Source organism: Vespula pensylvanica, chromosome 13, assembly GCF_014466175.1.
Source record: "Vespula pensylvanica isolate Volc-1 chromosome 13, ASM1446617v1, whole genome shotgun sequence".
NCBI classification, from domain to species: domain Eukaryota; kingdom Metazoa; phylum Arthropoda; class Insecta; order Hymenoptera; family Vespidae; genus Vespula; species Vespula pensylvanica.
In genome coordinates, this window is record NC_057697.1 from 82078 (window position 1) to 103003 (window position 20926).

General features: G+C 42.1%; 1 protein-coding gene and 1 long non-coding RNA gene across 20 annotated transcripts in view; both read right to left on the minus strand.

Moving 5' to 3' along the window:
• Positions 1 to 66: 66 nt before the first annotated feature.
• On the minus strand, positions 67 to 622 carry LOC122633684. The gene is made up of 2 exons (XR_006328169.1): positions 549 to 622; positions 67 to 279 (listed from the first exon to the last, which is right to left on the minus strand). It is a non-coding gene; the product is annotated as an uncharacterized LOC122633684 (long non-coding RNA).
• A 2392-nt stretch (positions 623 to 3014) lies between these two features.
• LOC122633679 (CUGBP Elav-like family member 4) overlaps positions 3015 to 20926 on the minus strand; it is a 469576-nt gene continuing 451664 nt past the window's right edge. For 15 of the 19 annotated variants that reach the window (XM_043821882.1, XM_043821886.1, XM_043821885.1 and 12 more), the window contains 8 exons: positions 15618 to 15761; positions 15225 to 15354; positions 13568 to 13720; positions 12875 to 12979; positions 9429 to 9509; positions 4783 to 4941; positions 3572 to 3756; positions 3015 to 3463 (listed from right to left, as the gene is read on the minus strand). In XM_043821882.1, coding sequence (XP_043677817.1) covers positions 3629 to 3756; positions 4783 to 4941; positions 9429 to 9509; positions 12875 to 12979; positions 13568 to 13720; positions 15225 to 15354; positions 15618 to 15761 — 900 coding nt within the window. In that variant the 3' untranslated portion in view covers positions 3015 to 3463; positions 3572 to 3628. The remainder of the gene's footprint in view (positions 3464 to 3571; positions 3757 to 4782; positions 4942 to 9428; positions 9510 to 12874; positions 12980 to 13567; positions 13721 to 15224; positions 15355 to 15617; positions 15762 to 20926) is intronic. The other 4 variants (XM_043821877.1, XM_043821878.1, XM_043821880.1 and 1 more) reach the window with 4 other exon arrangements.

Below are 20926 nucleotides of genomic sequence, written 5' to 3' on the forward strand. Positions count from 1 at the left end.
AACTATATATGTAGCCTCCGAACTCTCGTTGAAGAAGGGAAATTCAAAACGTACTCTTTAAAATCGTACACGCGCGTCTCATCACGTTGTATTTCACTTCATGTCTGTTATGTATGAGCCGTGTACATACGTACATACGTATATATGTAGCTACGTTTTAATCACTCTATCCTTTATCTTCCATTTTATGCCCTGTACGTGTGCCACGAATATAGTGTGAGCAATGAATTCGTGAACGGACTGTAAAAGCGAGGAGAAGGGTCGTCCGTCCAAACCCCTCTAAAAAGTAAAATACAAATTCAAAGATAAATACTATATATATACATATATACATATATGTATGTGTACATATATACACATATATATATATACACACACACATATATATGTATGTATTTATGTAGTATGCATATATGTATATAATATTACTGTAATATATATAATATACGTTATATGTGCGCATAATTTATATTATATATATTACATAGTAGCGCTCTAAATAGCGCACGTGACTAGTTTCTTTTGTTTTTACGTCTCACTAAACGTACCGTCACCTTTTCGTATCCCGCGAAGCTAATAATTTGTTGCATTTTTTCTTTCTCTCTTTCTCTCTCTCTCTCTCTCTCTCTCTCTCTCTCTCTCTCTCTCTCTCTCTCACTCTCTCTTATCTGCTTTACATTGCGGATCTGTTACATTCTCATTGGCTAAAACTATAATAATAATAATAATTTACTAAGTCTCTAGTTTTCTTTCGATTAATATATACATACATATATATATATATAGTATATATATATATATTATATATCTCTCATATATTTATATTATTTTTAATTATATATTTATATACTTCTTCTCAAATAATGAATATTTATATATCTATACCCATATACGTATATATGTATATATAGATATATAGATATACATAATAGTTGGTACTTTAGTTGATTATTTCCGCTAGATCAAAATTCTCCTCTCCATTTTGTCGCTCCGCTTGACCGTCATTTTATGTATCCTATCGTCTAAAAAATTAGCCTAAGTATTTGGTTTAACTCCTGCACCTTTTTCTATTTCCCGCTAATCGATCGATCGCAGGATCCGACCGGGCATCGCTCGCAAAATGTCCTAATCTTTTTTACACATCGCTCTCTTATCTTTGGTCTTTTATTTCTTTTAGAACGACGATCGAAGAAAAAATGGGCTAGCTTAGCTTTGCTATATATATGTGAAGTTCTTCAATTCTAAAGATCGCAACAAACAATATAACGAGCTACGATAGATATACGTTTTTCTCGTGTTCCCAGCGCGTGAATTGACGTGTCTTCAAAGGACCGAGGAGTAGCTCGGATTCTGGCAGGATAAAAGTTTTGCACGCTCCGCCATTCTCTGTTCCTTCCTATCTTTTTTTGTGATTGTACTATATGTCATCATCGATAGATATAACGACGAAGAAGAATGGCAAAGCGTGCTGGTAATCCATGATACTTCAAAATCTCAACCCTTGATCGTTTCTCCACTCGTAGTGCGAGCGACTAGAAGTGTTGACTAGTATAATAATAGTAATAGTAATAATAGTACTAGCAGTAGTAGTAGTAGTAGTAGTAGCTGTAGTAGTGTAGTAGTAGTAGTAGTGGTAGTAGTAGTAGTAACAGTAATAATAGTAGTGATGGTGGTGGTGATGGTGGTAATAGTAGTAGTAGTAGTAATAGTAGTAGTAGTAGCAGTAGCAGTAGTAACAGAAGTAGCGTAATAGTAGCAACAGTAGTAATAATAGTCGTAGTATTAGTAGTAGTCGTAATAGTAGTAGTAGTTGTCGTAGTAGTAGTTGTCATAGTAGTAGTATTAATAATAGTAATAGCGTGAGTCAGGAAAATAAAAAAAAAAAAGGATTAGTTTTTGAATCAACAAAGGACGATGATAATCCATGCCCTTCTCTCGAGTACGATACGATCTTGTGAAAATTTCCCTCCGTACAAAGAAAACGCCGATTCCGTTGCTCGTTTTTTCCTTCTGTGTCTTTCTTTTTCTTTGGTTTCTTTTTTTGTATGTTCGGTATAATCACAGCCTAATTGACATTTCTCGGGCGATGCAGTATGCGGTCGATCGAACGAAAAATGATTTTACTTTTTCCTTATCTCGACGCTGAAAAAGGAACCCTTGGGATATATGCCTGTGAAAATCTGTAGAAACTTCTCTGTGTGTGTGTTTCTGTGTACGTGTGTGGGTTATACATATACATATATGTATATATATATACATACATACATGTACATATACATATGTATACATAATGATAATGATAATAATAATAGTACTAATAATAATAATAATAGTAATAGTTACAAAAATAACAGTAAAAATAATAATAATATGTATATGTATATACTTTCGGCCGGAAACTCGCTCGCGACTTGATAAGAATAATAAGAATAATGATAACGCGATAATGATAATAAGTTAATAAGGATAATCGTAATCAATACATGCTATACAGGGACAACGAAGGGCCGTGAGTCCTAGGAAGCCTAGAAAGTTCTCTATTTCTTCTCTTGACGCACGGCACTGACGTTCTCTCTCTAGTCGCAGTGTATATAAAATCTACAGCGCGCAACGATGCGCGTTAAAATTCTTATAGATGTGTATATATGTGTATATATATATTGTGTATATATATATATGTATACACATATATTAATATTATATGTAAGAGAGAGACACTTGGATGAACTCGCAGGATTTCGGATCTTGACGCTGAGCCCAAGTTCGTCGAGCTTCTTTGGCTTTTTCTTGCTTTTTCTTTTTCTTCTTTCTTCTTGTTCCTCCTTCTTCTCTCGTCTTTTAAAAATTATTTTCTCATTCTTTAAAATTCCCTGAACAGGTACAACAACGGCGAAGACTCGAACGATCGAATCTCTTGCGAAACGATAGAAAAGGAGTGGGAGTTTAGATCGAAGGGAGGGGATAATGAGGAGATTCAAAAAAATATCCGATAGAATTGCAGGAAAGAAACGGGATGACGAGTAGAATGATCGTGTTCGACCAAAGATCCTTTCTTCCAAACGTCAAACGTCAAACGTCAAACGTCACACGTCAAACGTCAGCGAAGAGAGATGCGCTCCAACTTTCTCGTGCCACGGCGTCGTTGCATTTGTCGAACGTTTATCCGGTATAACATTTTTTGCTCCATCAGTCTCCTCGAATTTGGGTTTAGCGCAAAAAAAAAAAGAAAAATAATAGAAAACATCCGAATCGATCTCCTTTGGATCTCCTTCGTCTTCGTCGAGGCAACTTTTTAGCGAGCGACGAAGCTGCGTCTCTATCTCGATTTCTAGATACTATCCTCTATGAAATTAACTAGCTAGTATACTAGGTTATTACGATGGAGAGGAGCGTTGCAGCGGTGATTCAAACTCGTCACTCCTGATCGTCGAGCTTCCAAAGGGCTTGCATTCTCGTACGACATCTGTAAACGAACGGAGGAATATCTGTGTGTCTCTTTTTGGCGACTAGAAACAGTGAAGAATTTATCGAAGGCCAGGGATAATTGGAAATAGAGGAAAAGAAGGCTTACTCTGTAAGTTATGACGTAGGGCGCAAACCGTCCAGTTTTTCTACGCTAGGACGTGGGTTAGTATGGCTTGCTAGAATCCTTGGGCCTTTTAAGTTGTACCTTTAACCGTTTCATTCCTATCTGGAATCCGTTCATCGCGTGGATCGCTGCTTGCGCGCTCGCTTGATTGTCGAACGATACAAAACCTGAAAAGAATCGATCGATTAATTGACGATACGCGATACGATGAATGTTCGTTAACGAATCCGTTAACTGAATTCGTTAAATGAATTTAGATCGCTTCGTTTTATCATGATTCATTTCCTTTGTATCACGTAGATGCGCGAATTGCAAGTATTATTTAATCGGGACGACAATCAACATTGATTTGAAAAGATTTGATTCGATTAAATATGTACGTTCGTCCTATATAGCAGGTAGACACGTGCGCGAGGAATAATTAGAATCGAAAAATATCTTGGGGAGAAAAAAAAACAAGAAAGAAAAGAAAAAGGAAAAACTTCGAAACGATGCGACGTAGGAGTGCCTTTTTCCGTGTGCTACGAAATTCATCCAAGTTCTTTTTAACGAGTCTCTGTAATTTTGGAATTTGTAAAAAAAGGGGGAACCAACACGAGTGCAAAAGTCTGAATCGCTTTTTCCCTTCTCTCTGCGTGTGGCTGAATGGACCGAAGATGATACGATCGAACGAGATCGTCCAATTATCCGCGTCTGTGTACACCTGCGAATCCGTATCGGATACGATTCATCAAAGGAACGCCAGTGGTGGCTTTTTCAGTCTCTTTTTTTGTTTCGGTCTTCTCTGCTGTCGCAAAAGGTTTCGAGACCGATTTTATTCAGCCGAACAGCCATTGGTACTGCTTTCATAATTGATGTCTCTCTCTCTATGTGTGTGTGTGTGTGTGTGTGTGTGTGTGTGTGCGCGCGCGCGCGCGCGCGCTTTTGCTCGTACGTATTCACGCGTGCGTAACGAGTTCTATTTTACTTTGATTTTAGCCGAAATTACGAAATCCGAAAGCGACGACACGTTTTCTTTCTACGTACAAACGTCCAGCCCGATTTTTCCAACAAGCACACAAAGTTAGATTTCTTGCTTAGTCCTACCTTGACGAAGTAGAACCCCCATTTACTTACGGTCTTCTTCCTGTCTCTTCTTTACAGTCAAGGCCACCTTTTCACTTTCTGGTCTTTCGTGGAAATGACGCACTTACCAAAACATTTGCTCTGGTTAGTGGCCCGGTCGATGAACACCTTCGAGGAGATGACGTTGCCGAAGGGCATGAACATCTGCATGAGCTCGGTGTCACCGAACTCCTGTGGCAGGTGGTAGATGAACAGGTTGCAGCCCTCGGGTCCTGAGATAGAGCATCCTACCATATAAATCAGAGCACATCTAAACATCTAAACTTGAAGTATAATACTCAAGTTAGAATGTTAGTCTTTGGATGAGTTTCCTCCTTCGGTAGAAAAGTTGTTATGATTCGGCAATAGTGAAAAGCGAGAACTTGCGAGTGCGAGTTTCAATGAAAATGAAGATGAAGTTTCGTGATAATCGAATTTAAAGTCTCTCATATCGTGTCAAACTATTTTATGAGCAAATACATAGACCATTATATGGAACAATCGATCAGTGAGAGACAAACAAGAATTTTGAAATGTAATGAGAGAGACGTCAAAACAAAGTGATATGCATATATAATAATGAAATAAAAGAGAAAGAGACGCGAGAGGTTTCCCGCAAGTGCCGTTCCTTACGATCGTGATGATTCTCTCTCTTTCTCTCGCGCGCACTTTCAAAGTAACGTTGAGTATTTATACTTTCAATTATACAAACACACAACACAGGGACTTCACACAACACAATGACGGACGAAACAAGGGAATTGGACTGGTGAATACGGGAGGTGAGATATGATGTATGAACGTGGACGTTATTATGATGAAGGAGTATGTTTGTACGACGGTGATCCTGACAGTGATTACGAACGATGCTTTTATATATGAGTGTGTGTGTGTGTGTGTGCGCGTGCGTGTGTGCGTGTGTGTGTGCATATATGTATATATATATACACATACATATATATATATACACACGCACATATATATATATATATATTTATTTACTTATTTCTTTTTCTTCGTTTCTTCTTTTTAGTTTTTTGTTTCTTTTCTTTTTTATTATTATTGCCAGACACGACGATCTATCGTCGTAATTTTTAAAGAGTGATCGCGCAAACGCTGCATGGAGAAATCGATATGACGCAGCCCTTGTTTCCCTAATCGTTGCCCTCGCATTTCACAGAATCGTGTTGTGCCGTTTAATAAGTTTCAACCATTTTAATCTAATATATTTTCTCTATGTCCAGGAGGCAGGCTTTTCTTTGAGTTAACATCACGTTGAAAAGCGACAAAGAAGACATCGACAGAAGGATTAATACGTGCGCATGCTCTACGAAGAACGCTTTCCTACGAGTGCCAAGGGAGGTGGGGAAGGGAAGAAAGAGAGAGAGAGAGAGAGAGAGAGAGAGAGAGAGAGAGAGAGAGAGAGAGAGAGAAGAGGCGGGAGGAAGTCCAAATAAGGATTTAGCTAATTTCACTGAACTTTATAACTCCGACGTCAATTAGCGGCGATTATGACCGTAGAAACTTCTGCTCTCTTGCCCAGAGAGCTACCCGACTAACGGACGCATTTAAGTAATGAGATGGCTGCCACTCAACTTTTAGGGCGCTACTCATCGCGAGCCGCTTGTTACTTTGGCAGGATCCACCACCTTTGAGATCTCCCTCTCTTTCTCTCCTTTTCCTTTCCTCTCCTTTCGAGACTTTGGGAATAACCCAAAGCCATGTCGAATCACCAGCGAGTATAATTGTTCGTTGGTAGCAGTTCCAGGAACAATCTTGACACTTTTATCTTTTTTATGATAACCCTCTATTTATCGATCGATGCAAATATAATGTTATACTTTTTTCGAATATCTTTAAAGGTCCGGAACAATTTTGTCATTTTAAGAGTTTTAATACTTCCCTCCATTTTCCTATTTTCCTCTCATTTTCTCTTTCTCTCTCTCTCTCTCTCACCCCCCCCCCTTCTTTGTTCGTTTCTTCGCAAAACAGTCTTTCTCATTAAATTCCGTCTAATTAAACGGATTAGCCTATGTTAAAGTGCAGACATTTCCCAGGTGTTGCCTGATATAATTGCGTACTTGTAATCGAATGAATTAGTCGTCGAGTTCTTGAATAATTTTTTTCCGACGTTTATCCTACGGACAAAGGAATCGAGAAGGCGAAGATTTACAAATGGAATTATGAAAGATCCAGAGGCGATACTTTACTTTCTTTGTCCACGGCGACGAAATATAAAATAAGTGGGGAAGCGAGATGAGAAGGATGATCGAGGTGGCGTTAAAGGCTTCGAAATTAATTTCGCGTCAAAAAGGAAAGTTTGCGTTATCCGAGGAGTAACCTTAACGCGTCTCGCGGTTTACATAAAGAGTGACAAATGCTTCCCCTTTGCGTCGGAGCTTTGTCCCGGCAATAACTCGATCGAAGTTGTCACGCGAAACCCAAATTAGCGTGGGTGTCGACAGGTTTCCAGTTGCTGCCGACGAAGAGAGAAAGAGAAAGGAAGAGGGAGAGGGAGAGGGAGAGGGAGAGGGAGAGGGAGAGAGAGAGAGAGAGAGAGAGAGAGAGAGAGAGAGAGAAAGAAAAATGGAATCACGAAGAACGAGTCATAAATTCAGCTCCGTCGTCGTGGTGCCTGATCGGTGATCCTGAAATTGCTTCTCGACTCGCTAATTGGCCTTGGCGTGGAATGTGTCCACAAATTTAATGAGAATGGCCCAACAACTTCTCTTCTCCCCCTCTCGTCTTGATAAAACAAATAGAAGGGATCAAATTGTAAAGTCCATTCTCTCTAGAATCATCTACGTATGTACTTTCTTAAAACAGATTATTTGTTGTATCAATAGCAAGGATAACCGAAATTTTGGAATCCACGTCTATAGTTAACGTGAAACACGAGATGGAAGCAAGCAATCAGCACTGTTTTGCAGAGCAACACCGAAAACAACCACTGACATGTCCAGTGCAACGAAGAATACACTGAAATTCTTGAATAGGGATAGAACGAATGTATGTACATAGAAAGTTTCGCGATACAAACGTTTATAATATATTGCAATATACCTGTGTGACAGAATATTGTGAACGAAAAGAGATAGATAGATAGATAGATAAAGAGAGACGTGGAACATCGACAATAGTAATTAGTAAGAAACTTAATGATATAAAAAGGAAAGATTACCCGATGAAGTGATGACTGTGTCATGCAAAAAAAACGAACCGAGACAAACTGGTGTGCAGCTGCAATTTTCCTGAAACACCGAAACACCTTCTTGATTCGCGCGTCCAATTTCTTTTTTTATTTCCTCTACCAAGACACATCAAATTTTCATCGTGAATTTATACCTGCCGAAATGGGAAAACTCCTCTTTCGGAAAGGCAGCCTTGAATTTGATGATCGAACTTCATATTCCGCACGTCAAAGTGCATTAACGTTACGTGGAACGATCTCGTGAGTGTGAAAAAGATGGATGGAGGCCGAAAAAAAAAGAGGAAAGCCAAAAAAGAGAAGCCGAGGGCAGGAGGATAATCTGAAGAGGGGTGGGCTAGCGAAAGTCGGGGGTGGCTGTCGCAGTAAACTTTCCATTATCCTACGATGTAACAACGAATCGCCTACGGGCGTAGCGGCAAAGTAATTAAAACTTTCGTTTTATTTGCATTATCTCATTGTAAGGCATCGTATATTCTAATAATGGCGAGTTGTTAATTGCAATTAGGCGTGGGGCTTCTCCATCCACCTACTACCACCCTCTTTTCTACCTCCTTCTTCTTCTTCTTCTTCTCTTTCTCCTCTTTTCTTTTTTTCCTTCCTTCCTTCCTTCCTTCCTTCCTTCCTTCCTTGCTTCGTTCCTCCCTACCCTTGTTCCAACATCGCTTTCCAACTTCCTTTCGGCCCTGTTTTTCCACAAAGAACAAGGACCGTCTTTTTCAGGACGTTTCGTTCGACTGACGGCTCGTTAAGCACTACCTCGATCGATTCCGTTGTACTTTTAATTGGAAAACCAGTCAACGATTTCAACGGACCTTTCTGCTCGTTACACGAAAGGAAAGGGGACGTATTTTGTGCGCGACAACGTTTTGGATTCCTTCTTCTTAAAAATTCGAAGAAGAAAAGTCGAGAGATCTGGTTTCTACCAAAACCCAACGACTTTACTTCGTTCCAGTTCGAGACACAATTGATATAAGAGAGATAGTATATTTCGGGAAACTTCAGAAGCAAGGAGATACGGTTTTACTTACGGCAGCACGCTTGATGAGAAAGAAACCCGTGAAACGTACGTGCCGATGAAAACCTGTAGGGTAGAATTCTGCCGCGAAAAATTTCATCAAAGGTTTCGCCTCTCCGAGCGAGGACGTTGAGCGTCGAATTAAAAGGGGGTAGAAACTTTGGAAAGATGAAGAAAAGAAGAAAAAGGAAGCGCTTTTTAATCGACCTTCCCCACACAGCAAAGAATATAATTTCTCTCCTTTTCCACTTCTCCGTTCGACTTTTTGTACGTTTCTTTCGGACGATCGACAAAGTGGAATTTTTCGTGCCTGGACTCGCTACGTCGTACGCGTTTCTGATTGCGCGCACGTGCGTGTGTGTTTGTGTGTGTGTGGGGGGGGGGGGGGGGGGGGGGGGTATGTACGTGTGGGTATATTCTAAGGACGTGGTATATCAACTACGAATTGGACAACTACTGATATTTTGTGTTACAATCAACGATTAAGACGTTAACGTGTTTGTACTTACCTTCTCTTTGCGTAGGTGCCACAGCGGCGGTCATCGGCTGAGGAATAGCTTGAGGAAACTGGCCATAGACTGCGGGATAAGCTGCGACAGTAACAAATAACGGATAACAAACAAATTACATCGTATTTGTTCACATCGAGACACAACGTTCATGCCGTCCTGATCGGTTATGATGTTCGTTCGATTCGAGAAGGATCGATCTTCTCTCTAACAAAAATTAGTGCTTTTCGATTCGAAGATTGGTATTTTCCGAATAGGTGACTCGTATTATGTATCTGTATTTTGTCGAATGGGTAAAGAAAAAGCAGATAGAGGAAGAAAGAAAAACGAGAGGAAGGGAAGGAAAAGGAGGCGATGTCGTTCGTATCGCGTTCAACGGCGCGGTCCATTTACCTTGTCAACTTAAAAGCAAACGAATGGTGGCGAATCTCCGCTACAGGAGTCTCACGAACGTTCCTCGTGCGCCATTTATCATGCCGCTTCCACGGACAAGGATATTCGTCTCTCAACGGTATCGCCATTTCCCAACTTTAAATACCATACATTCGGTGCTTTGTACCTGCCTCATACTGCGTACACACACGTACATATGCACGTACGTGTCGCGTACACCCATAAGTTCACGCGTGTGTATATATATATATATATAATATATGTATGTATGTATGTACATATGTATATACAGATAGATAGATAGATAGATAGACGGATATAGACACGTAGGCACACGCACAGAGGATAGGGATAGGTATAGATATATACACGAACACGCGGCGCGCACGCATTTTTCTTTTCTCTAGCTCTTCCGCCTTTTACTTTTGGCTCTTCTAATTGTCGATGGAAAACGGAGTCAAATATTTCCCCAGTCGTGCTCGAAAGCGACACTCGATACGGCTTCAAAGTCCCACGCTGAGAAGGATCGGACTACCCCGATGAAATCACGCGCGGGAGATCACGTTTCACGATGGCGCATGACTTTTCCACTCGCTCTCGTTATATCGACCGGTAGTCAGGCTCGCTTAGGAACGATAACTTTTTACGTGCGATTTTCTGAACGATTTCGAACCGACATCCGACCTTTCCCATATTCTGCCTATAATCGCGTACTCGCAATCATAACGTTATTAATCATACTTGAGTAAATATTTAAAATGATACGTGATTGATATCTGTTTGCGACGGGACATAGACAGCATAGCGTTCACTCGCTCGCTACTCTCAAATCCGCAACGCTGAAATTTCGCTTCGGAATTAATTATTCCCGTGCAAATATCACTTTAATATATTCCGATTGACGTTACCGGAGGCTTCGTGGAAGCGCGATGGGTCAACATTTGGCGTATGAAATAAATGCGCGATCATACGTCGGTTACCTCGTGCTGTTTAACAGAGAAGGAGAGATAGAGAGGGAGGGAGGGAGGGAGGGAGTGGAGAGATAGATAGATAGAGACAGAGAGAGAGAGAGAGAGAGAGAGACAGCGAGCGAATATAGGGGATTGCTTTTTTCGATCCGTTGATCTCGACGAGTTTGTGTACGCTGGGAACAAATATAGGAGAAAAAACAGGCCGTTTTAGAGACACCTGTAAGCGCAAAAAAAGTTGGACGTTTCGCAGCAACGACGAAGAGCGGTCTGCAGGCTATCATGTACACCGACAAATTCACGAAACCACCGATAATTCTTTGAACGCACGTAGCTACGCAAACAGGATAGTTTTACTTTTATTTTCCTTCTCTATTGATTCGAACTACTATGATGACCGGTCGCAACGGGATCGTTTGTTTACGGCTACGGTCGACCATCTCTTTCTTTCCTTTTTCATCGGTCTCGTTCGTCGAGTGGAAAATTAGTTAATACGGTGGCAACCTAATTAACCAATTGGCAAACTGTTTTGTCAAGTGTGCTTTACCGATTGTTCTTACCGAAGCACCCTTGTCGTTATGCGAGCGACAACGGAAACAAAACAAGAGCGCGTATAAGCAACATCCGCGGTGGATGGACACGCACGGTCCTGTGTATTTTTTATCATCGGAAACGCAATAGAAAACTGCACGGGTGCGCGAAGCTGTCATTTCCCTTCCTGTCGTTTTTATCGACCATTAGCGGGAATTACCGTGCAAATTGCTGAAATCACAACATTCGAACGTTGTTCGTAATTTATTGCTCCTAACGAAGCGTGCGTCGAATCTGCATACCAACGTAAAGCATCTAATATATTCTTCGATAAAACACGACAGCGAATTCGTTTGAAATATCTTTGATGCGTTTACATGATTACGCGAATGAATAAATTCTATTTTTTAAATTTACCGTTCCCTCCATTTCTTGTCTTTTCCATACATCCAAAATAACATCTACAACGCCACAGCACCACCACACAACATACGAGCTGCTATGCATATGTTACGACGTGTTCAAGGCATATGTATAATACGATATATGTATAAGTATATATACATATAAAGAATTTTACGTATACGAAATATATGCATGTACATGCTGACACAGTCGTAGCATGCAACAACAACGAGAGCAACGCGAAGAGCGAAATTGAGTTTTTTCCAGATAAATGTCCGAGTGGTTCCGGTTAAAAGCGTGTTGCGCTTGATTTTTTCCTTCGCCTATAGCTCTCCTCTTTCCCCCGTTTATTCCCTTTCGGCATTGCTCTGTCCGTCTGTCTGTCTACCTTTCTCTCTCTCTCTCTCTCTCTCTCTCTCTCTCTCTCTCTGATTCACGATCTTCCTCTCGTCGACGTCCAACGATATTCATTTTAGATCGACTTTGAACGAAAAATGAAAGAAAGGAAAATGAACCCGAAGGGGAAAGATTTTCGAAAAATTCTATTCTTTCGACTTTTCCTCGATGCTGCGCTCGTGCACGTGCGTGTTCTTTCAATAATACCGTCGATAAAATGTGCGTTGGCCGATCTAACCAGGTTACCCCCGCATCGAACGGCGTGCATGTAAATAGCTAAACTTTCTAAAATATTAGAAAATATCTGTTTCATAATTTGTTCTTTCTATAAGTTTCCATCTTTAATAGGATTTCCAATTACCATCGAGGAATCAGTTAAAAAAAGAGAGAAACTAAATCGTACGAGTTTTCTTACGCGCGTGACGCGAAGCATTGCTTTCACGATCTTGATCGATGCGAGCGATCTACGTCGTACGTTTAAATACGGAGATGCGACTTTTTGGACGAAAAGATGAGAGAGGATTAAGTAAGGGAAATACGTCTCTTGGAGAAAGAGGAGGGGGCTTTCTTTCGATTCTTACGATTCGAAGGTTTTTCACTTTTTAAAGAGAAAATAGAGGACACCGATTGAGACGATGGATACGAACGTGAATGCGAAGGAGAACTATCGTGTAGGAATTCGATTAGAATAGTAATCGACGATGATGTAACAATGAGGAGAAAAAGAAAAAAAAATTAAATCGAATAACTTACCGACACCAGGAGGATAAGCTTGCATTCCAGGATAAGGGGCGGCATGTTGAAGTGCCGCCTCCCCATTGGGCAGCCCCTGTGCTGGAATCGACAAATGGAGGGCATCTACACTTCAGTAAGCTCAGCTCTTATCAGAGATGGGCCTAAGTTATTGCCCCTGTCTCAATGAACCCGATCTTATCGAAGTTTTATCCGCGAATATAACCGCGTTACATAGTGTTAACATCGTGGTACGTCGTGGGACACCGTGAAAGAATTCTTATTAACGCGATAAAAATATAGCGAGCAACTATTACCTTAACGAGAAATAATGTCGGTAGAATCGAATGCTGATTATTTAATATCTTCGAGGCATCGAACCTTTGAATAATAACGAGGGAATAACAATATTAATCTGCGAAACGTCCGTTAAGAGCGAAATCAGTCGCAGAGACAATCAAATGGAATTATGTATATCGAAGAAAAGTAGCATGGGCTCGTGAGAAGGTTTTCGCAATTTTAGCTGGCATTGGTTTGGTCCTGCGCGAAAGTAGAAAGAGAAATAGGAAAAGCCGTGGCGTAGCGACGTACCGAGCGCCGTCGTACTGGGCGAGGTTATTTCCTTCGGCGGTGGAAACGCGGAATAATAAAGTCCGTCGTCGATTGGTCGGGCATTGCGCAGGGGCGGCACACTGCGCCTGAGTTGATACTCACGTCCCGAGTAGGTTTGCGGTATTCCGTTGGTATAGACACCTGGATCCGAACCTGCTGGTTGACCGTTCGGTGTTTGGGCGGCCATGTTGAAATTGGGCATCGTCGGCGAGGGTAACGACGGTATCGCTCCGTTAACCGGCTGTCCTGTGGAACCTACGAGCAAACTTGATCAGTATACAACGATTACCCTTTTGCTCTTGCAATGGGGACTTTTGTCGCGAAGCTCCGTTCGCGACCGATCCTCTCGCGCACACGTGCACACGCTGCTCCTATTTCTACCTTACGTCAATCGATTTTTCAACCGATTAATGCGGATATATCGCTAGGCCTTAGATGGTTTGGACTGGATCAGCACGATTTCTAGTCTAAAAGCTACGTCGCTGTGACAACGGTACGAGCGAACGACCTAAAGAACCCCTTGGATTGAAATTAATTGATCAGCAGTTCGCATTGCGTCTTCGTTTTATTTTATGCAACGTGCGGGAAAAATGATGAATATTGATAAGCGAGAAATACCATGAGAGGGTAAGAGATAACTTGGAATCAAATTGTAAAAATATTGTATTATTTTCCTTTGAAACCGTATTACCTTCCCCTCGCGACGAGACTCGACGTATAGCCAGCGCCAGCGTTTGCGGAGAGACGATTTCCGCGTTCACTGTGCTCTCTCTCTCTCTCTCGTTCTCTTTCTCTCAGTTTCCTCTCCTATCGAAAGATCGGAGTCGAGGAGAGAGAGGAGCCGAAGAGAGCGGGGTCGGGGAGGGATGTGGAGGGATGGGGAGAGAGAGAGGGGGAGAGAGAGAGAGGGAGAGAGAGAGAGAGAGAGATAGAAAAAGAGAAAGGGCCGTGCTTCCTCGGAGTTTCCACTTCCCGTTCGGCGAGCTTTCGATAAAGTTTCGCGGTACCCGGCAATATCTTTCGCCCGAGTCACGCTCGGTGAAAATGTTGTATTGATTTACGAGCCGGTTATAAGGCAAGCGAGCGTACGCTCTTCTCTTTTCCTCCAAGCGCGCACGCGAGACCGCTCGCGGATGTTCTACGCAGAAGAGGTTGGTAGGGTGGTAGAGGGCAAAAGAGGTTTGCGAAATCGAGCGTTTTCCTAGTAGAAGGGTACGTATAAATACGGGTTTGTGTGGGTGCGTCTGTGCGAGATGGTGCACGGATGCTTCTCACTCGTTTCTTCTCCACGCTGTCGAATGTTTCCCGGGAAATCGAGCGTTTCTCCGATTCCAAGCACTCCCCCTTCTCTCTTCCTCTCTCTCCATCTCTCTTCGCGAAATTGATGTAGCTCGACGCAACGTTATACCGCGAGATTTTCCTTGGGAACGTCGAATTTACCCAAGAGAAGTACCGTAACACGAGTCTTTTCCCGTGGAAATTTGAAACGTCTTAACCTATGAATCGGTTAATGTTTCCTCCTAGATGGATTAAAAGAAACATTCGCGTTGGTTATCGCAGCGACGTAGCCGCGTATCTGGACGATAAATCTCCGGAGAGATACACTCAGGTCACCTTTATTTAAAGGTGATAAAGAAATCGCTCGAGATATCGGTTCGCTATAGTTACAGTTCTATTCCTTCCGTCGATTTGGTCTATTTCTGTTAAAACGATGTGCCTTTAGGTCCTCCGAGCGAAAGAAATTTGGAATAAAACTTACCGGAAGTCGGTGGTACGACGGGATTCGGCATGCCATTCAGAGCGTGTGGTAATTGTCCAGCGGCTAGAGCGGCCATCGGGCTGATGTACGTCCCCTGTGCCGTTGCAGCTGCCATCAGCGCTGCTTGTTGCTGCAAGTGCAGTATTCCGTTGTAATCGCGTAAAATATTTCGCTTTAAAGCGTACATCGGTCAGTCTGCTCTCGCAGTAGTCCCCCGTAAAAGGTAACATTTAAAGTCGGACGAATCGAGACGTTCCAAAGTATCGATTCAACGATATCGATCGCTTTCGTACAACGAGAGATAAACTATCGCCAATCTTAAATCTTGGTAAAGGACGCAACTCTGAGTGATAATGCGGTAACGCGAGAACCATTAACGGTAATACGACCCACCTGGGCGTAAGCGCCGTAAGCGCCGAACTGATTGAAGACAAAGGGGTTAAGGAGGCTCATGTTCCCAGCCATTTGCTGCATGCGTCTTAGTTGTCTCTCTTTCTCAGTGTCCGCGAACTTTACCACTACGCTAGATGACGCACCCTGGAATAGAAAAATACCCGTTATCAGAAAGAGAAAAGTGGAAGGAAGTGATTTAAAAGGACTTTCGCGTTTTATCTTCTTCCGTTCGTGTTCTAACAAACGAGCACGGATTAGGACTGTAACTCGAACGCGAAGTAACGAGGTTCGAGAGTAAGGGAAAATTCCAGGATTTCGGTGTAACAGGGAGGGAATTCGCGCGCGATGCGCCCAGACTGATGGCGTCTGAGAGCGACGGCGACGGAGACGGCGACGGAGACGGCGACGGCGACGGCGACGACTAAACTAAGGATGACTTAATCGGGCGTGTAGCTGGTATATACGAGCGACGATTATGTGGTCCTATCTGGGAAACCGGTTACATGGTTTATCACGTATGTACTAAGCCGTTCACAATGTAAATTGCCGTCTTATGTCAGGCTAGTCTGAACACGGGATCGGATAGTCCTGTCAGGCGTCTCGTATCCGACGTAATTTCCGTTAGTAGAGACCGCACCTTGTGTTTTAAGTTCCTCAAAACCAACTCCAGTAAGTTTGCAAAGTTACATGCATCGTGCGAACGCGTTTGGTCGATGAAAATTAAATAAAAGATTTCTTCTAATAAAACGGACGATCCTTTAACGCCGTGATAAAGATGGCAAGATCAAATACAATAGGTTATCGTAACGAGTATGATTTGTGACGGAAAGAAGTTTACGTATCTTTCCTTGCAAGAAAAGATGCGAACGCCTTTCGAGACTCCTACGGAGGAGGATACATAAGGCGATGATGCTCTCACGACGTCTAAAATATAAATGGAAAGGCAACAGGTGGTCAGTAGCCATTGTGGCTGCGGAGAAAAGCTTGGCTTTCGAGCTTCCCCGTGATATATTATATTCGGGTCATCAATGTAAATGCTGGGCGTGTTTGAGTTTATATAACTGCCGTAATATTATAACACGAGAACACGCGACATCGCAGGCTTGGCATGCATTCCCCTTTTTACTCGATCTTTTTTCTTTCCTTCAAGTTTTAAAGCGAATCTACGGAGATGTATGAATAAGTTTCAACTATATGGATTTGCGAATGTGAGCGTCCCACGACACACAAGAATACCAATCGATTTAGCAATCTTCGGAACGTGAATTCGTAGAAACCGCGCGTTACGTACAGGTAGCGATAAGATTTTACTACGCGATTCTTTGCTGTCTCGCTTGCACGGTCATGCGAGAAAATAGTGCCAACGAAGATAATCGGAAACATGAAACGATTAAAAGAAAACGGCTCCAGCTTTGAAAGCTGGCTAACAAAGTGCTTTTTCAACTCACACAATCGTCGCTCGCTAAACGCTCTGAATAATCAATGTATGCGGTATGTAGAAGTAGCAGCGGTAGCACCATCAACACCACGAGCTCCGTCAGCCTTCCGGTCCGTCATTAACTTATTAGTGCTATGGGCACGTTTCGGTTAACGATCCATTACACAAATTAACACGTTGGTGGAGCAATGCGTTAGCCGCTGCTCGTCGATTGCGCGTGCATAAATAAATTATATGACCCGTACAGTTTACCGGAGTGAAGAGACCAAAAGAGAGTAGGCGAGGGAGAGAGAGAGAGAGAAATTCCGGCACGTTACCCGATAATTGCGTTGTTTCTATAAGATATACAACGCGTTTCTATTCGCTTTCGACGAAATACGATCGTCATGTTACCGTTTCCTACGATATTGATTCAGCGATTATTTGTCCGAGCAAATACCCCTTTAATGACGGCCTGCCCGTGATTCGATTGGACGAACCACGCACCATGTTGGTCGTCGTTAAACTCTCGATAACGTACTCGTGATAGGCGTTTTGCTCGGCGTGTACCGACAGTAATTTACTATCGTTCAGAGAAACTGACTCTCGCCGATAAAACTTACTTCTCATAAAACAACTCGATGACTCGTTAAAAGATCGAGCTTCTTTTCTCTTCTTCGTCGTTTCTGTATCATGAAAATATAGAAATATATGTAGGCTCTAATGATCCATCGGTTTGACAGATCGAATGGTGTAGACAAAGACAGAGACAGATAGAGTTTCAAAGCTGCTTTTCATCCTCGATGCAACGCAGATGCATCCTATGATACAGCCTGTAATTTAATGACGTTGAGACACACGTCAGGTGCAGGAGAGTAACGCGATATGTTCCACCGACCCGATTATAACGCTTCCATGTAACTACGTAACGCATGTAGGAGAGGTGAAATAAAAGGAGGACGATGAGAATCAAGACGAAGAGGAGTAGAAATCGTTGGGCACAAGACCGAGAGATATCCTTGGGAGATATTCTCTCAAAGGGAGGATAATTCGACGCAACATACTCCGTTTCGGATCAGCAGCAAGGCACGTAGGTATCGACATCAAAGAACGTTTCTCTGTACTCAGCAACGATCGCGTATACGTACATAGATGATGATAATTGATAACGATATATATATATATGTGTGTGTGTGTGTGTGTGTACATATATACACACACACACACACACAAATTTATAGATTCTTCGCGAGATATTCTACGTCGTCTTTCCAAAAATTTACCATCCCGTGTTCTCTTTTTTCGAGCAATTTTACACGTTTTTCAGGCCTGACATTTCTTTGACCCTATTTTTAAAATAAGGCGCCAAGGGGGATTAACACTTGAATAATTTCATATATGTTGGAAAAATATTAAGGCCCTCCAGTTATTTTCATTCACCCGTACGTTGGACAATATTTTTATAACGTTCTATGCTCTACTAAGATATTTCAAGTTCGTCGAGTTAAAAAACCTCTAGTACATTTCATTAACTAGTGTAAAAATCAAATCGTAAATCGGAAGAGAGAAACGAATAAGCTACGATCAACTGGTTTGTAAGGTAGAAAAACGCGAGGTGTCGGAGAAAGCGTTCTTTGTGCGAGCGGAGAATCGCTCGTGCAACTCGTTATGTGCTCAGAGAATAACACGACACGTGTTGTGCAGGAAAAATAATTTGCCTCATACCACCGATAGCCTCGACACCGTGAAAGGTCTCTCTATCTCAACCCGCGTCTTCCTCTCTCTCTCTCTCACCCTCTCATCCTCTCTCTATCACCCCTTTTCATATGTGTTTTAACGTCGATCTTTATGTGTGTTGTTAGCCTCTCACCCTACCCGACGAGCTTTCCAACGTATGTGACATTTACGCGCGTTAGATACATATATAGGTATCGGACTTGCATGTGCGGACAAGACAAGAAGGGAGAGATGAGAAAGAGGGGAAGGGAGAAAGGGAGAGAGGTCGTATCAGACGCAACGAAGCCGAAGCTTCATTATTGGGGGATTACGGTTCATTAATTCCGATCCAACGTTCTGAACTACACGCGAAAAGGAAAAGCCACCCCAAGTGATATCATGCAGAGAACGTTTGAAGCTGCTCCCTCTCTCTTTCCCTTTCTTGCTCATTATATCTGTTCTACGTGTTACTGATAATGCTACTAGTTGAAAAACATCGAAATTTTTGTTTCGAATGTAAAGTTCCGTTATCTGTCGTTTGATTCGCTAGTAATGCAGTAAAGTAGAGGCGGCTCGGCGAATATCATACGTCTCTATTCCTTATTTGATCGTTTCGATAAAGCGATAGGAGGCGATTCCCGCATATTTGACATCGCCGTAGCATTGTTTTTATTTTTAATAAGGTGGCTAGCAAAGTCGAGTAGCGGAGGAACGGATCGATCGATCGATCCGAGCGGCTCGCGATGGAGAAAAAGTTGTCCCTTTCCTGACGTAAAGCATTGCTTTTCATAACGTCGAGTTTACGTTTAAGTGGGATCCTTTAACGCAAAACGGTTACGACGATTGAACGCGTAAGAAAAAAAAAAAAAAAACAAACAAAATCTCGAATCTCGATCGAGTCAATCTCGCGAAAGTCTCCGAGTTTGCGTGTATCGGCGAAAGCACATAGAAAGTTTGTAAAATTCACAAAGTCGTTTCTCGTTCGTCCAACATTATCGACCTTGTCAAGTGACGTGCGAGAAAACGGCAAAGGAAGAAGAGAAGAAGCAGAAGAATTCTATATCAATATTATCTCACGCAGCAGCAATATCGCGGCGATATACGTATATCGCAAATCGTTTTCTCTTGCATTTCTTTTTTTTTTTTTTTTTTTTTTTCGTACAAATGTTTTTGTCTCTCATTCTCATCCTTGCGCTATACCAGCACTATACCCGACGCTTTGCAGTTTGCGAACTGCAAATATTTGTCGAAGATCCTTTCATGTCTGAAAAATAATGCTTCGGGCCCGCTTTAAGCACCCCGCCGGCTGTTTGTTTCCGTCAAAAGTTTTTCTTTCGACGCCAAGAACTACCAAGACAAAGAAGGAAGCACAAATTCTATCTCGTTTAAGCGGCTTGTACGAGGAAACCTTCCCTCTTCCTCTATTACAAATTTTTTACAAAGTTCAATTACATTACATCGGTGTTTGCATGTAAAGCAAACAATTTCAGCAATGACTGATTGCAAATACACAATCGTCTTTTTATCAGAGACGCAGGGTCACTCGAACTTTCAGACTGGCGCTTTTAATAAGAGATCGCGTTAATGCGTATCCGTATACACGATCGACCTATTAACTCCACAATGCGCTCCATGTATCGAGTATATATAGGAAGATTCGCGTTAGATGGCCGAGCCATCCGAGCCATTCTATTGGAAGTTTCGAAATGAGAAGATAAATAAAGTCCGGGGATTATAGGAAAGAAAAAAAAAAAAGATAAATAAAAAACGAAGAAAAGAAAAGAAAAAAATCGTTTTCATCGTTGGTTCCTCCGAGAAGAGTAAGACGGAGGAGTTGCAGAGGAGAGGAAGGAGGCGAAGGGAATACAATATCGACAACAGACGTACCAACGGAATGAAGCAATTATCTACTGATTGGAGGCTTTCCCGTTAGCCGCACAATCACACTTGCCAATCCACCGACTGGTAATTTCAATAGATACAACTCGAACCGCAAGACAGACCGGAACGCCTATTGCCTCTTGTCGATGTGATTCTACGATGGAACCTAAAGCGAGGTACAAACAATCCAATTCGACGATGTATTTCAAATTACCAGTTGCGGCTAATGCTAAAATCACCATAATTAGATGCAGATCCGAGGTCGATCGAAAGTAAGGGAATAGTCAGAAATCAA